Source organism: Pteronotus mesoamericanus, unplaced genomic scaffold (genome assembly GCF_021234165.1).
Source record: "Pteronotus mesoamericanus isolate MK-2021 breed Mesoamerican mustached bat unplaced genomic scaffold, CSHL_Meso_final contig_56, whole genome shotgun sequence".
In the NCBI taxonomy this organism is placed as follows: domain Eukaryota; kingdom Metazoa; phylum Chordata; class Mammalia; order Chiroptera; family Mormoopidae; genus Pteronotus; species Pteronotus mesoamericanus.
This window is the reverse complement of record NW_026555201.1, coordinates 11562677-11579470: the sequence shown is the minus strand read 5'-3', so window position 1 is coordinate 11579470 and position 16794 is coordinate 11562677. Positions and strand designations below refer to the sequence as shown.

General features: G+C 33.2%; 1 protein-coding gene across 4 annotated transcripts in view; it reads right to left on the bottom strand.

The window, feature by feature from the left end:
* The window catches only part of CNOT2 (CCR4-NOT transcription complex subunit 2), a 109266-nt gene that overhangs the window by 21522 nt on the left and 70950 nt on the right, over positions 1-16794 (bottom strand). For 3 of the 4 annotated variants that reach the window (XM_054580101.1, XM_054580100.1, XM_054580103.1), the window contains 3 exons: positions 11409-11475; positions 1325-1472; positions 419-601 (listed from right to left, as the gene is read on the bottom strand). In XM_054580101.1, the coding sequence (XP_054436076.1) occupies positions 419-601; positions 1325-1472; positions 11409-11475 (398 nt within the window). The remainder of the gene's footprint in view (positions 1-418; positions 602-1324; positions 1473-11408; positions 11476-16794) is intronic. The other variant, XM_054580104.1, reaches the window with a different exon arrangement.

The following is a 16794-nucleotide window of genomic DNA, read 5'->3' as shown; positions in this document are numbered from 1 at the left end:
ATTTTGGTCGAAAAGGTACTTAAACAAAGCATAAATGAAGTAAGGCAGTAACAGTCAAACATGTCCTATTCATAAGTCTGGAATTCTTAACGCACAGGTGACCAGCCTCATTTAGTAGAGAAAAAACATATCGACAAAAATTTGCCTGGTGGCAAATAATAATCCTCTTCTAACAGCAACAACAAAAAACTTTAATGTGCTTTCTAAAATCAAACTGATTTTCAAAAGAATGTGTCATTAGTTTGGGGAGATTAAAGTTATGATGTGTTAACAGAAAGAGACTCTCTGGTCATAGATACATGATGAAACACACTTATGAGACAGAAGTCACAACTCAAGAACAGAACGTTGAATATGAAAAGGCAAATTTGAGAATATGGAGAAAGACAATTATACACAGTATCAATAAACATCTTACCTGTTCACAGTAAAAGGCTGTCGAGAAGGCTGCTGCTTTGGCATACATATTATGCTTGGCGAGCTTCTGTTGGGGCTACCTAACCCTGAACTGCTCATGCTATTTGTCCTGCTAGGAATTCCAATGCCCTGACCAACCTGGGAGTGGTTCATCATATTCCTAGGATTCATAGGCAAAATACCCCTGAAAAAGAAGTCCATTATGCTAAATAAGCTCTCTACAATTACTCATTAAAAGTCTCTGTAAAAAAAATCAATTGGCCTAATCCTAGAACTTCAAGTACAGTTTCAAATTGCATTGCTGATTTTTATTAATTTAATTCTTTTGTCCAGTCATTCTAGCTCTTAAAAATAAAAGCCAAAGTAAACAAAACAAGAAAGTGCAAATTATAATGGAACTAATATATAGTGATATCTAAGATGAGAGAACTATTACTGTGACTATCACATAAAATAATACAAATGTATTTCACACATATATTAGAATAATTTCATTCCAAATGTATGTCATTCTACTTCATACTAGTATGAATCATCTATGTAATGTTTTATTTTATTCTCACTAGAGCAATGGATGTGTGGCGAGGAAGCAATATGAGAATTATCTGAGGAGTGATTTTAAACTCCACATCCTCCTTTGATGAAGAGGGGTGGCTTCTGAATAAGCTCCCCAGTAGCGGTTAGTCCTTGATACCCACCAGTTGACAACCAGTATGCTAGGTGCAGAATACAACATCTTACACTAGACTTTATAATTTGCAATGAGATAAAATGAGCAGAGGGTTATTAGCTTTCTTTTCCTCAGTGAAAGGTACTGAACCATTTAGTTACCTTATGAAAAAACTAGAAAGCTTGCTTACTCTACAAAGATACATTTTAAGAAATATTCTGGTCCATCAATAAATACCTGCTTGGAGATGGAGGCGTGTGAAGTGACATTGTTGGTACCCCTGTTGTTGGCGTGACGTGGCTCGGTAACTGAGTGCCTTGTGATAAGCTGCGATTTAACTGAGGGGTATTGTTGCTCATCCCCCTCATTGGAAGGCCTAGTGCACCTATTAAAAAAATTCAGAAGAAGGAAATTCATTGCCATCAGGAATGAAATTGTAATCCATCTTCTGGAGTTGGTAATTTAAAACATTTAAAAATAACCTAACGTAATATAATATGCAAATTTTAAATGGATATATTCAATTCATTCCAAATGGACTCTGATTTTAATAAAAATGTTCTAATCTGAAATTTAGTATTATAAATGGAGATTGCTTTCATAGTACTATCTTTTTCATATTCCTATTTTACAATAAAGTTTGTCTGTCAATGATTATAACAAATTAGGTGACGTATGATCAATAAAACAATTTATACAAATGCCATCAAGAAATTTGCAATCGTGTGTTTTTGTGTTAAATCTTAAATGAAGTACACAGACATTTAACCCCACTTTGTTAAAGTTTAACTTTTTATACGATCCTTTTAAAATGCGTTTAAGAAAGTCTCTTTACCACTACTTATACATACATACTGAAACATACTTCTCAACATTACAGTTTTTACAAATACAACATAAAATGTCACTAACTAATTAAAAACTCGATCTAATACATCTATGAGACAAAATTTTAAACATTTAAAAAAATTTCAAAGTACAATCACCTTCTATTTATCTAGTAGTACTCCTTGGGCCAGATGCAAGGATAAATGTGTTTCAATAGGTGTATTTTTAAAGACTAATGAGGGTTTACTATTCAGATATAAAAACATTAAAAAATTAACCAATTGGGATAAATTTATTTTAAAAAATGTACGATGTATTTCCTACCTTTTATTAATATAAAATATAAATTATTATTTTCTTAATGATTCAGAATAATTACCATGGATAGCTAATGAGCTAGGTGTCTATTTCCCCTCTTTTATCCCTCAAAGTAGGACTGTTCAGATGTAACTTATGTTGTCATTATATCTGCCTATGAATGAATGAGCTTGCCTCCATCTTCCTGTCCCACACTTTTTGATGCTGTCTGCTATGAATGGCACACCAGTCAACCAAGCTTATTCTAAACTGCAAGTTAAATCAAAGTGGTAAGATTGAGTGAGAACTAATTAATGAGCAGATGACTTCAGTGCTAGGGATTTTAAGTGACTTCCCCCTCCCCTCTTCTGGTCTAATTTCGAGTCAAAAAATTAACAACATCCTGCATGTTTTGAAGCGATGACCTTCAAAAAGCTGGAATGTATGTATATGTATGTGTGTGTGTATAATGTTCTGTTTCCTTCAAGTATCTCTGCAAATTTTATCTTCATGCATAACTATGTACCACCTTCTACTGTAAGAATACCAGTGGATTACAAAGATTTTACTGGAATCTGCCACCCTCAGTACTCAGCTAGTAGCCTAACTTTGCTTCTCAACTGAGTGAAGCCAGTGAACACAACACGATATAGCTACCAGAGTCTATGTGTACTCTTTTCTCACATGTTCCAGGAAGACCCAAACTTTGGTTTTGCATTTATGTAAGCTGCATGATAAGAACTGGCTGGCCTAGATCATGTTGGTTTAGTCACTATATGTATGTCTGGTTACTGTAAGTTTTGTGATCATGAGTATACCACTGGCTGCAGCCACTTTCTCTGAATCTGGGACAAAATAAGGAAGAACAAAAGATTAAAAATCAGTTTATATAAGACATCTTCAGAAGAAATCAGTTTTTTCCCTTCATTCAAGCACGTAGTTTTCCCCTGTAACCACTAGATGTTCCTGGTAATGAACCACATCGCTCACTCAAAAAACATTTACTGAGTGCCTGCTATGTGTTAAGCACAGTGCTAGCTACTGGGGATATAGCAGTGAACAAGAGAGAAAAAAAGGCTCCTCATGTCCTCAGAGAGCTATATTCTTCTCCCCAAATACATGTTGTTCTGTAGTCAATTACAGTTGCAAATTTCATACAGGAATGTTTTTCTCAGTGACCAACCACTAAGAAAAATACAATTTTAGAGCCAGAAGGAACCTTTAAGATCACTTAGTCCAAAATTCACATCATACAGATGAAGAATCTGAGCCTCAGAGAAGTTAACTTCTCCAAGGTGACAAAAAAAAACCCCACACACACAAAAACCAAGACTAATATTTGCAGCCCTTTGGAAAACCAAATATCACAGTAAATTAGCACCCTTGTGAGTGCTTAATGAACTTTAACACCTCTTATCTATTGTTTTTTTCCTCTTGCTTTTATTTTTTATTGTTTACTTCTCTTGGAACTTTTTCAAAACCTTCATCTTCTGTTCACTTCCCTCCATTTTCTTTCTCCTCCTCTGTATCTGTCAAGTTTTCTTTCCTCTATTTTACTTTTACTTTCCTTTTCACTCTCTTTACACCTTCTTCACTATAAATATACATGCACTTCCCAAATATCTAGAACCCTCAGGCTCTTTTCCTAATAATTAATGAGCCCAACAAAAGACTCATGGAGATGCAACACTCACAAATTATTCTATGCCGCGTTATGAAAATTTATAACTTCAGAAGTATTTTAGAGATTGGAGATTATCTGAACATTAGCAAAAGAAACTCTAGTGAAGGAAATAAGAATGGGTATGGTTATGCAGTCAACTAGAGATTAGCAAATGAGTTAATTTACAGTGCTAAGAGTGGAGAAAGACTATGAAGTAAACTCAAAGATTAGCATTTATTTTTATTTTTCCTTCAACATGGTTAATTTCATAAAAACATATAATAAATTCAAAAGATCTGAGTTGCTTTTTGAACTAGGTAGGTACAAAAAAATCAAGACCAGAAAGGAGTGCATCAATTTCAAACTGGATCATCAACCTTTGAATACTTAATAACTGAGTAATGTTCGATTCAATTTAAAAATCAAATTCCTTTAAAATATAAAGAATTAGTGTCACTGAATAGGAATATACAAAGATTTAGGAAACAAAATACACTAATCACTAAATTTGAGTTACGTGAGTCAAATTATAACTGGGCAGGGTCAGGGGAGGGAGAAGTTTACTCTTTTACTAGTGTAATTAGGAAAAAATCAACAACAAAAAAAATCTCTAAAATATTATACCAAGAAGGCAAAAGGTAAAAGCAGCTCATAATTTTTTTTGGCATAAAATAACTAAAACGGGTAAATATAAATATCTATACATGAGCTTATATACTGGGAGAGCAGGAGAATTAAAATTTATCAAGCACCTAATAACCATGTGTCAAGCACTATGCTACTTCATCTCTTTTCTTCCTTGTAACAATCCTAGAGAGAAAGTTGTTAACCCCTTTTTACAGAACAGGGATAAAAGCATGAACAACCACAATAAAAAACTATTAAAAAGCAGTCTGAAAAGTTCTGAAACTATTCTGAATCAAATTCTTTCATTTTGAGAAACTGATAATAGAGAGTAATACAACATTAGGAATCATATATGAACACATTCTAAATACAAGCGACTTATTTGGAAGAGTGCTAAACAACCAAAGAATGAACTAAATTCTTTATTAACCATTTTTCAGAACACCAAAAGTATATGGTCTCAGAAATATTTCCATGAATTATTTCTACTACACAAACTGATTAACAGAATATCTCTTAAATATATATGGCAAGACATGTCATTCTTTATTCAAGGTTTTGCTAAAGATAAACAATATAATAGGATACAAGTCATAAGGAAAAATTCAATTACAGCAACTGAATCCTTGAATATTTCATAGTTTATGTCTCCCAAAATCTGTCTTGAGGGGGGAAATCCCTAATTGATGCAAGAGGGCCTAAAGTGTCCTCTTTTCCATACCCAAAGGAACTAGCTTCCCCTAGGAACTCACTTGTCCTACCCACACTAACAAAGCATAACCATCTTCTTACCTCTAACCTGTCCTTCATTTAGCCAGTTAACCTCCCCTGTAACATTATTTCATTATGCAATTTTCTTCTTTAAAATCAAAAGATTTTAGAGACAGAAGAAATTCCAGAGATCATCATTCAACTAAATTATAGCTAAGGACCATCCAACAAAGTTATAGATGAAAAACTAACACCAAGCGTTAAGTGGCTTGCCCAAGACCAAAAATAATGAAGAATAAAAATAATGATCCAGTTTCTTGACTCCTATTTCAATCTTTTTTTAAGCCAATCACTTTCTACTTCTTACATATAGCAATTGCGAACTTTTGCATCAACTGGGTGACTTCAATGTCTGTGTCCCATGCCAGAAACTGCGACTTAGTCTGAGAAATTCACAGACAGTGGGATTTTAAAAACTCTCCAGGTGTTTCTAGGGGTGCAGCCAGGGTTGAGAACCACTATACTGTAGTTTTAAATCCAATCACAGTTTAGTCTTGAAAATTCTGTCAAGTCCAAAAGGATTTTCCTAATCTTTATTTTTTCCCCAGCTTTATTGAGATATATTTGACACACAACTCTTCTAATCTTAGTTAATATTTTACTCACCCCAATATATATTCTTTACATACCACATGTGACACAATCTTCTTCCTTCTTTCTCAATCCCCTCCCCAGATCTGCCCCTGAGCCTTTTACTACATCCTTCCCCCTGCCTAGGATATCTTCCCTTCTCTTATTCTACAGAAATACAAAAGACTATTTAAAAAAATTAAAACTGCTATAATCAAGGTGTTTACATGCAGTATGTGTATGGTATGCTTTGATATATAAGTGAAGGACCATTAACTCAAACTAACTTAGTGGAAGTACGATGGATATGTGGATCAGAAAATGTTTCCTGGCCCTGGCTGGGTTGTTCAGTTGGTTGAAGGGCCATCCCGAACACCAAAAGGTTGCAGGTTGGATTCCTGGTCAGGGAGCATACAAGAAGCAACTGATCGATGTTTCTCTCCCTCCCACCCCACTTTCTTCCCTTCCTCCTGAATTAATAAACATATCGTTGAGTGAAGAGTTAAAAAAAAGAAGAAAATGTTTCCTGGAGAAGATAATATATGAATTAAATAATGCAAGAGACCTAGCCAGGTATTTGGTGGTGACGACGAGGAGTTAGGTGGATAAAAATATTGCAACAGTTCAGTCTGAGAGAACAGCAAGATGTATGAAAATGAGGACAAATGGCATGACTGGTGGGGGAGTGGGCTTGCTTCTATGTCTCAAGATGTATGAGACCAGAAGCAAGGATGGAGCTAACTGGCTTCAACATCCTCTACAAGAAGTTACAACCAACTGTAAGAAGTTGCTACGTTAGCCCTAGTTGAGAGTCCCAGACAACACGTGGCTGATCTTTACCGCAGCCATCACTCTACCCGAGGAACAGAGGTGTGAAACGCTTATGTATACTTTATATTCTTCTTCAAGCTAAGTGTCCATATGGACTAGTGACACCCACTCACCAAGTAATACAGATCTCAAACCTTAGAAACCACCTTCGATCCATTTCTTCCACATCCCATACCACAAAATTATATTAGCTCTATCACCAAAATATCCCAAATCTGACCACTTCTCAACAACTCTACCACACTCATCCACACCATTCTATTTTTATTGCTTGAACTACTACAGCAGTAGTCTTGTCTCCTCTCCTGTCACGTGTTCCTCCTCTTCCACTCAGTCCATTTACTACATAGCAAAGCCTTCTTTTAAAACTGAAACTGATCTTAAAATCCTTCCCATCACACTTAGACTATGTCCAAATTCTTTACCAAATCTTTACAAGATTCTATGATCTGACATCTGCTACTCCATTAACCTTCTGCTTACTTTGTTCATTACACTGGCCCTCTCACGTTTCCTTCTTAACAAATTACGTTCATTTCTACATTCTCATGAATAAGAACTTTTGCATTTACTGTTGTCTGTACCTCAAAATCTCTCTCTCAGATCTTTCCAAGGACTTCCCCTTTTCAACATTCAGGTTTCCATTCAAATATTAGCGCCTCAGAAGTTGCCTCTCTGCCTGCTCCATATAAAATATTAATCCCATCCACTCCTATATTAACCTGACTTAATTGTTGTTAGTACTTATTACCAGAATCATATTTACTTAGTTGTCTACATGCTTACTGTTTCTCCATTTAAATATAAATGATGAGAGAACTTTGTAATTTGCCATACTTATTCAATCTTGAAATAATATTTCACTCATGGTAGGCATTCAATAAATAACACAGCTAAGTGAATAAATTCTATTTTAATGCCTTAGTCAGCAGATTCTTGGAATCTGTGGATTTAACAGTTTCTACTACATACAAATGGCCCTCTAGGGTCATAACATTCAGTAAGTACTATGTAGCATCCACGTTTCAAATAGACTCAAATAAACTGCTGTCCTCAATTCCTGTTCACATAGTTACACTTACAAAGTAATATATTCCAGGTTCTGTTATTCACTCTCTGTATAACCTTGGGCAAGCACCTTACCCTCTTACCAGCCTGTTGTGAAGATTAAAGAGTTAGTTCATACAATGCACTTAAAATAGCACCTGACACTCAGTAAATACTCCTAACTATTAGCTTGAGAGTGGGGGCAAGAAAGTGAAACTGGTATATGGCAAGAAAAGTCAACAGGTGGTCCTAAAGGTGAACTAGTCTAATAAAGTGATGGTTTTCATCAGAAAATAGTTGTTTTCTGTGGGAAAACTGTATGCTATAGCTGTGTTCTTCTTGAAGTTGCAAAGTAGCAAGTATCTTGAACTGTGAAGACTGTACTTCTTAACTGAAGCTAATGTGGGACAGGTTTCCTTAATAAACTAGAATATGAGCAAATACAGGGTCTGGCAGAAGTTAACATTTGCTTGAGTGTGGTTGGTAGGGTAATAATATAAGTGTAATAATTTATATTTTTAATTTGAACATTTCACCTAAAATGTCATATAGTATGCTTAAGTATGATATTGTTATGTTACAGAATTATAAGCTTATGATTTTGTAATAAAAAGGGGGCATTATTTATGCCGGTCTCTGTATCTCCCATTCCATGGATGTTGTTCACACTACTAAAATAACCTTACCCATACATAGTTTCACAGATAGCCAATGTCAAAAATGACCCCAACCGTTAATCCTTTCCGATTGTTCTCCAAGATATGATTACCCCTGACTTTGAAATATCCATCGAGTTCTGTACTTTTTCCTCTACTTTGTTGTAATATAATGTGTACCTAATCCTAAGTACATTATACTTAGGAACTGTATCTTGCTCATCATTAAACAAACGTTTACTGAGTGTTTTTGTCATGTCAAGAACTGAGGATTTAGAGCAATGAAGACATAAAATAAAGAAATGCAATAACACCACAACAGTATGTATACTGCAGAGATGGCATAAAAGAGAACGATTCCCTCTCCCACACATTTGTAGCATCTACCATGATGTAATATATATGGTAGGCACACAGTAGGTACTTGTTAAACTCATTCTTCCTCCTTTTTGAACCTTTCCTGTATCACTGCAGCTTACTGTGCTTTTCTCTCCAAGCTTGAGGTCTGTCCATTTGATTCAACATACCTTTTAACCTATGTATTAGCATCATAGGTTATTATTTAATAGTTTGTATACAAAAATGTCTTGACTTCCCCAACTAAAACATGTGCTTCTTGAGAGCAAGAACTCTCAGAGCATTCAGTTTTAATTCAAGTACTTGTTAAACGGTCCTCCAATTTCCTGAAGCTACCAAAATGTACCATTTGCCTAATTACATTGTCAATAACATCATCTGAACCACCTCAACTACATTCTGGTTCTCTACAAAATAGGTAGCCTTCACATAGGTGTGCTTAATGCAGGGGACCCAAAGGGTTGTTGTTGAAAGCATGAGACTTAGCCACTGCTCCCAAGCTAGGAGTTCACATCCCAGAGAGACAAGTTTATTTCCCTCTCCAGAAAGAGACCTGGGTCCTCTCAGAATTCAGATACAAATGTGAAATAAAGGATTCATCCAAATAGCTAGTTAACCTATGAGCCTTTAAGGTAACAGGCATATAGGAAACACAAAGTAAACAGTAGCTCCCTTCTTCTCCAATCTTCCAAAGCTCTCATGTTGGTAAGTAAGGAGAGGTCACTCCAGCTATACTGCCACTTAATTTCAATGCACTGAATATCCAGAAGAAATTAATTCCTGGTTCCCTGTTCATTCCAATCTAGTAGACAGCTTCCGGGAGACCAGGCATCTTAAAATCTGTTAAGGTGTACCTAAAATCTTATTGCACACATTCAAAGAACGTAGAGAGCATCATATAACTTGAATACAAGATTCTGCTTACTGGTTTCTACAGTTATCATTTGGTGCACAGTATTCACATGAACTCCAGGATAAAAAGTTACTTAAAAACTTGGATACAATCATACTGTAATCATACAAGAAATTGTGATCTAGCATTTTTTGCGTACCCTTATCTACTCTGTAATCACTTCCACCAAATCTGCCAAATTCTAAGTTTAAGCAGTTCTGTATCTACTCCAAGAATTCCTTCCTTTGTTTAATCTCAGTGAGTCTCAGTTTTAGAGAGAGCCCTCTTTCTAGGTTTTAGTGAAATTACAATTTGACATTTTCAGGTTAAAAAATTAGAAAGCTCATATAAATTATTATATTATAAAATGATTGCCACTCTTTATAAAATAACTTGAGCTTCTCAAACATAATTTTCCTCAATCCATTCTACTTACTGCTGAAAAATTTGGACTTCATAAAAAAAGAAAAGTAAGTTCTTTGCAGTTACTCTACAGATATGAAGGGTAGCCTTAAAAATAACTAGGTCTTGCCATTTGTAAGGGTTACCAGAAAGGTGAAAGTGGTAGGTTTCATACTAAAACACTAACCAGAAGAAACAACTTACTGGCTAATTATATTCCCCCAACAACTAGGATGAACATTTGTGGATAAATAAGCAACACACTTTCTAATGTAATAAAAAAGCTTTAAAATATACTCTCTACTTAGAGGAAAAATGCTAATATCTATAAGCAATTAATAATTATATTTACTAATTATCTATTCACAAAATTGTCTTTCATAGCAAAAGAGAAAAAAGTAGATATAAACTATATTTCTAACAAAAACACTTTCTTACCCCCACTAAACTTCAAAAGGTTTTCTGATAGCTATTCTGATACCTAATAAAACTTTGCTTTCTATTATACTAGGAAAGAGTTTAAAATCAAATAACTGATTTTTATTTGAAGCTAGTTAAGATACTTGGTCATCAGATTGTCTTCTCTATTATTATTCTGTAACCTATGCTGGGAACTTATATTCCTTTTAAGACTACCATTAACAAAAATAAGAGATAAGCAGTCTCTGATACTAATAGAGATAAAATACTATTAATATATAGCAGTTTGGAAAATTAATTTAAAAAACAGGAAGATTTTGTAATTAAGATTTATAAAAATTTTATGTGATAGAGCTGACATTTATTGAGCGCTTACTATGCGCCAGGCACTGTGCTAAGCGCTATAAAAGTATTATGATACTTAAAAAAATAAATAAAATCTTGTATATGGAAAAAGTATTGAACTGTGAGTCACAAACATGGATTCTATACCTAGACTGAGCTAAAATGAAAGAAGAAACATTTGCTAAACAAAGAGAACATTTGACAAACTGCTAAGTAAACAGGTTCACATTATTCAAAAGGCCAAAACCCACAAACGACCAAGTCAACTAACAAAATTTAAAAAACCCTTTAACTTCCTCTAATTGAAAACAGAGAGGATGTCTATTTTTAATTTGTTTAGCAAATTCTTCTTCAAAATTACTGCAGAGGAACATACAGCTACACAGAAATGCAGAAATAAATTTTAATCTATCCTATATCCAAATAATAACAAATTTTGATTTAGAAAGGTCTGAAATAGATGTTTTTGCTATATAAGTGAAAAAAAGAAAAATTATAAATTAAATATCTTTCCTTTTAAACCCTAGAACAAATCCACAAGGGCAGCACTGGTTGTTCTTAGTTATTTTTTCTCTATATAAATAAAGTATTCCAGAATAAATACAAAATTCTTACTTTGTTGCCCGTATAAACTTGCCCCAAACTGAGACAGCTGACCTGATGTAGATGGTGATGCCAGCATCTAGAAACAAATTAATTATATTAGAGCATAAAGAAAGTACACAGAACATTGCATTTATACATTACAAATCTGTACAATACATCATAATATGTAAGTAAAACGCCCATTTCTCATTCTTCAGAAAAACACAGAACAAAAACTACATAATAGTCGTAACTGGATGAAATGAAACTATGCAAATAAAATGAATTTTTCATTACTACAAAAGGTTTTTTCCAAGTTATTCTAAGTAAAACTATAGCAGAATCATTATTTCACTCTAAAACAAATTAGGCTAGCAAAAACATGACAATTATCTAAAAAAGCCAGCCTCTAAATTCATAAGTGAAATTCCTTATTTCTTAGATAATATATTAAGCTAAATTCTCAATTCAGTTTATTAAAGTTTAAATTAGTATCACCTAAATGGAAGCGTTTTGTATTTTGTAAGAATAGTTCATGACTTGTATATACAAATTGATGTGTATCAAATTAGTAAAAAAACAAAAACAAAAACCAACTAACACATAACCATATAAATGGAGATGACACGATACCAAAGAACAAGTCAAAATACTTACAAAAATATACAGATACTGTATATAAATGGATATTGTCCATTAGCGAGTGATGTGAATTTTAAGACACTTATATACAATATAATGACTATCAGTTTATTGCATCATTTACTTTTTTCCCTAGTAGAATATAACTTCTGTCAAGACATATTACACATTTATGGAATGTATTATGTTTAAGTTTTATTTCCTCATAAACTACCACTGTACATGGCAGTGTTATACATATAATAGATACTTAAACTGAGTAAATAAACATGTATATAGGTAAGAGCATGTCTGTGTATTCCCTGCCTTACATTAAGCAACCATCAAAATATCTTAAGACATGGGCTATATCATCAAATAGATGGTATTCTAGTGAAACAAGAAATGAATTATACAATTAATTATATTCTAAGGAACAGTGTGGCAAAAGGTCTAAAAGAAGTAAAAAGTATTATCAAAGGAAAAAAAATACTAAACAAGGGTGAGGAAATAGAAATACTTTGTAGAATGGGAACATCTTATGTGAATACAGATGAGTGGTCTTCCAGGCTGAGAATACACAGTGAAGGTAAGTGTGATAAAAGTTACTGACGTGATTAGAATACAAGCAAAACAAGCAATGTAATGATTGGACAATAGGGTAATTAAGGAAAAGGAGACTGAGTCACCCCTATAAGGCATAGAAGGATGGGAAATAAGAGTATGTTGAGCCAGATGTAACAGATCTTCTTAAATGACATACAAAAAATGGCTACCAACTATGGCAATAAAGAGAAAAAATATCAAGGACATGAAATAGTCAAACTGTGCTTTACAAAGATAATCCCAACAGCAAAAATGGATGGAAATGGAAACATACTAAACTAGAAAAGCAGAAGTGGAACTACAAAGGAAAGGCATTCTGGCTGAAGAAGCAACAGTACTTGATGTTCCATTGAAATGGCTGAGGTATAGGGAAAAGGAGGTGGGTGAAGAATCACCAGACAGAGAACTATCAGAAGTCACTCTTGTTTCCGGTGAAGAACTGGGCTGACACAGACCACGTTAGGAAAAACGGGAGGAGAAGCAGTTATACAACAGAGACTTTAACAGCACACAGTTCATGTTATTTTTATGTCTTATTTTTGAGTTACTTTAATTATTCTAAAATTGAATAGTTTTTGTACAACGGTAGTTTCAAATTAATTAATACACATCAGACTCTTCTGAGGTAGAGCTAAGTTACACACTGCTCTAAAACATTGGTATTTAAGTTTAGTAACAAATTTTCTTTAAAAAAATCATCAAACCTTACAAATATTCCTTCTCAAATCCAGGGGGTATGCAATCTAAACAAACTGGGGGAAAAAAAGCATTTTATGCCTGATCAAGTCTTTTGTTAATTGTCCTGACTGTTACCACAAAACTGGAAAAAGTTTAAACACAGTAAAAGTTAATTTTCAAGTTGCAAGAACAAGATCAAAGAAAATAAATAATATATAATGAAGTTTACTTGGTGACAGAAGGTAAAAGATTTACATGAAGGCTTAAGAGTCATGATTTTCTGTTATCATTAAAAGCTACAAATTAAAGTAAGAGTACAGCTGGTTCCAATGTCTTCAGATACAAGCTGCCGATCAAGAAGAATGCATGACTTAGAATGATCTGTCAATGTAAACATTTTAGAATGGACCACATAAAATTTTACTTTTCCCAGAAATTTATGTTTAATGAATACATAAATCCTAAGAACAGACATTTTAGTCTACATTCTCAGAAAGATTGTACAGCCACAAGTGAGTTACAGGTGAGCCATGCTATCAGCCCTCTCAGCATTGGGAGGCACAGCATAAAGGTATAGACGGCATGGCTTCCTGGGCCAAGATCTTGAGACCATTTGGCAGACATTAAATATTATCATTTTCTCTATGTGTGAATACATGAAGGTTAAAAACTATTTTACAGGAATATGAAAATAGTCTAATTTTTCAAAATATCCACATAAGTAAGCATTGATCACCTATACCTACAGATTGGTATTAAAATGAATGCCCCGAAATGTGTCAAAAATGCAAATACGTAATTTCTTATAAAATCAATCCCTAATGCTACATATTTTTAAATTCTGAAAGAATGCTTCATAAAATATATGAGTACCAAAAATAGATTTAAAACATGAAGGAATGTGAATGGGATAGAAATGTTATTTCTGAGGGCAAAGAAAACGCATCATAAATGTACTCATGTACAACAATAATTACAATGAACAAAAACCAGGAAATGTATATATTTTAAATTCTAGAAGTTAATAATATAAACTTCTTAGAAAAATATAGAACTTTAGATCAAGAAACACATTACAGTAAGGAGTGCAGCATTAAGCAGAAACAACCCAGCTTTGGAGTTAGAAAAAAACTGGAATTGCATCCTGGTTCTGCCACTTACCTATGGAAGAGTCGAGTCTCTGTTCCCTTCCTGTAGGATGAAAATAACACTACCTACCTCATAAAGTTGAAGTGAAGATTAAAGGAGATAACATATGGCACATAATATAGTAAGTTCAATAAATGGTAGCAGCAGCTGCTAGTAATCTAGTCTTCCTCCCAAGGCAGGACTGTCATTAATAGCAGTCAGAGGGACACTCAGCCTTTGGAGAGTTTTTTGAATAGTACCCTAAATTTATATTAATTTTGCCTAAGAATCTAAAAGAAAAAGCTTATCATCACAAATTCCAGGTAAAATAAGGAAAACTTGTGTTCTTAGAGGGGGAAATGGTAGAAAAGATCAAATGTCAAACAATCAGTAGAATGCTGAAACCACTAAGTAGGCTGCTGTGTCCCCAGTCTAAAACCATCTTAACAATTATACTCTTCATCATTTCTCAGTTTCTAATGTACACTGTAGCCAAACCAACAAGAAAAACCAGGAAGCAACCAGAACTAGCAATGTGAGTCAAGTTATTTCCTTGACCCAATAAAAAGCCCCTTTATCCTTTGTTAAATATATAGAATGTTAAAGAAATCGACATAACTATTTTAAAAATTATCTCTGCCTACTACATAAAACTCTGAAATCCACAACCAAAACGAAGTCTAAAAATGTCTGCTTAAAAAAAGGTGTACTTGTAAACCTAATAGGTAAGTCTGGCTCCTGCCAGCAATCTAGATAAGTAAAATATTAATTATTTTATCCCACTTGTGTTTCCAGATAGTGACTACCTCTCACAATCATTTCCTCCAATAAATGTACTTTCAATTACAAAACCTATTTCAAAAAAAACATTAAAATCAGTTTGGTCAAGAAATTACTGTCTACATAAGTAAAGACTTCAAAATACAATAAAATTTTGTTAAATAAAACTTTCCTGAACATAAAAGCAATTAACAAATGAAGTAAGTTTGTAAGGTTTTTTTTTTAATTCATAGTACAATATACTTAAAGGTATGGTGATAATACCTAGATTGTTATTATCCCTGGACAAAAATAGCAAAGAAATATGACTTTCACTATAGCATATCATAAACAAAAAAAAGAAAGGAAAAGGAAGTTCTAAATATAAATAGAATTTGAAGAACATTTTAAAATTAAAAATAGTATGGTTAAAGAAAAAATGGAAGCACTCAAATCAGAATGAAATACGGCAAACAGATAACATCAGAAAGACCAAAAGAAGACAAGAACGAGGGAAGGGGAAAGACAGAAAAATTAAGTTATAGGACCTGGTATCTTCTGAATCAGATAACTAACAATAAATTATGAGCTTACTAGGTATTTCAAGTAATTCTGATTTTAAAAAACACATTAAATTTTCAAAAAGAACATTTATTAACAGTATGCTGAGTCAGTAATAATTAGTCAATAGTAATTAATTCCTATTAAACACTTAATATTCAAATTCTTTACTAAAAAAGTATGGAAATAAACATCTTTATATTATATTGTCTAAATGTTAGGTTAGAACCACTTAAGTACAAATTACAGAAAGGCATATAATCGATTCAAGGAATGTTCACATTTTTAAAGGCTCTTAATATACAATGATAAACTGTTTTCTACAAAGACTGTATTAACTGTACTTCCACAGCAGTTACTTTAATGCTCCCTCATAGATACTGGATAGTCTTACACTAAAAGAGAAACAAACTCCTTGCTAGTATGGTGGGAATAAAATGGTATTGTCCGAATTAGTAGTAGTAGTAGTAGTAGTAATAGTAGTAGTAGTAGTAGCAGTAGTAGATTATTGAAATAAAACACTTTGTGATCATTTTTGTAGAAATAGCAAAATTTAATATATCTTATATCATTTTAAAACTCCCTTTGTAAAAAACAGGTTTTTATCTTTAAATATTTAGTTTCAATATTATGTGAATGTCAATAAATATAATAGGTTTTAGAACATCCCCTTCAAATGATTTGACATTTACTTTCAATTTCTTTAGCATATAGTCAGATTTATTTACATTTAACTCTATAAGTTTATCACTTTTATATAAAGATGACACATTTATATGCATTCGTATTTTCTATTAAAAGACTTATAGGTGACTTTTGAGTTTTTTTAGGTAAATAATATCATCTGCAAATAAAGTTAATTCTGTTAGTTTTTCAATATCAACTTTCCTTCCCTTTCTTTAACAAAGACTCACTGAGAGCCTACTAAGTTCTATGTATTTTTTTAAGTTCTAAGAACATAGCAGTAAACTAGTCACACAAAGTCCTTGCCCTTTAAAGTCCAGTAGAGTAGATCAGCTAATAAACAATTAATAAAAATGTACTTTCAGGAAGAGATAGGTGC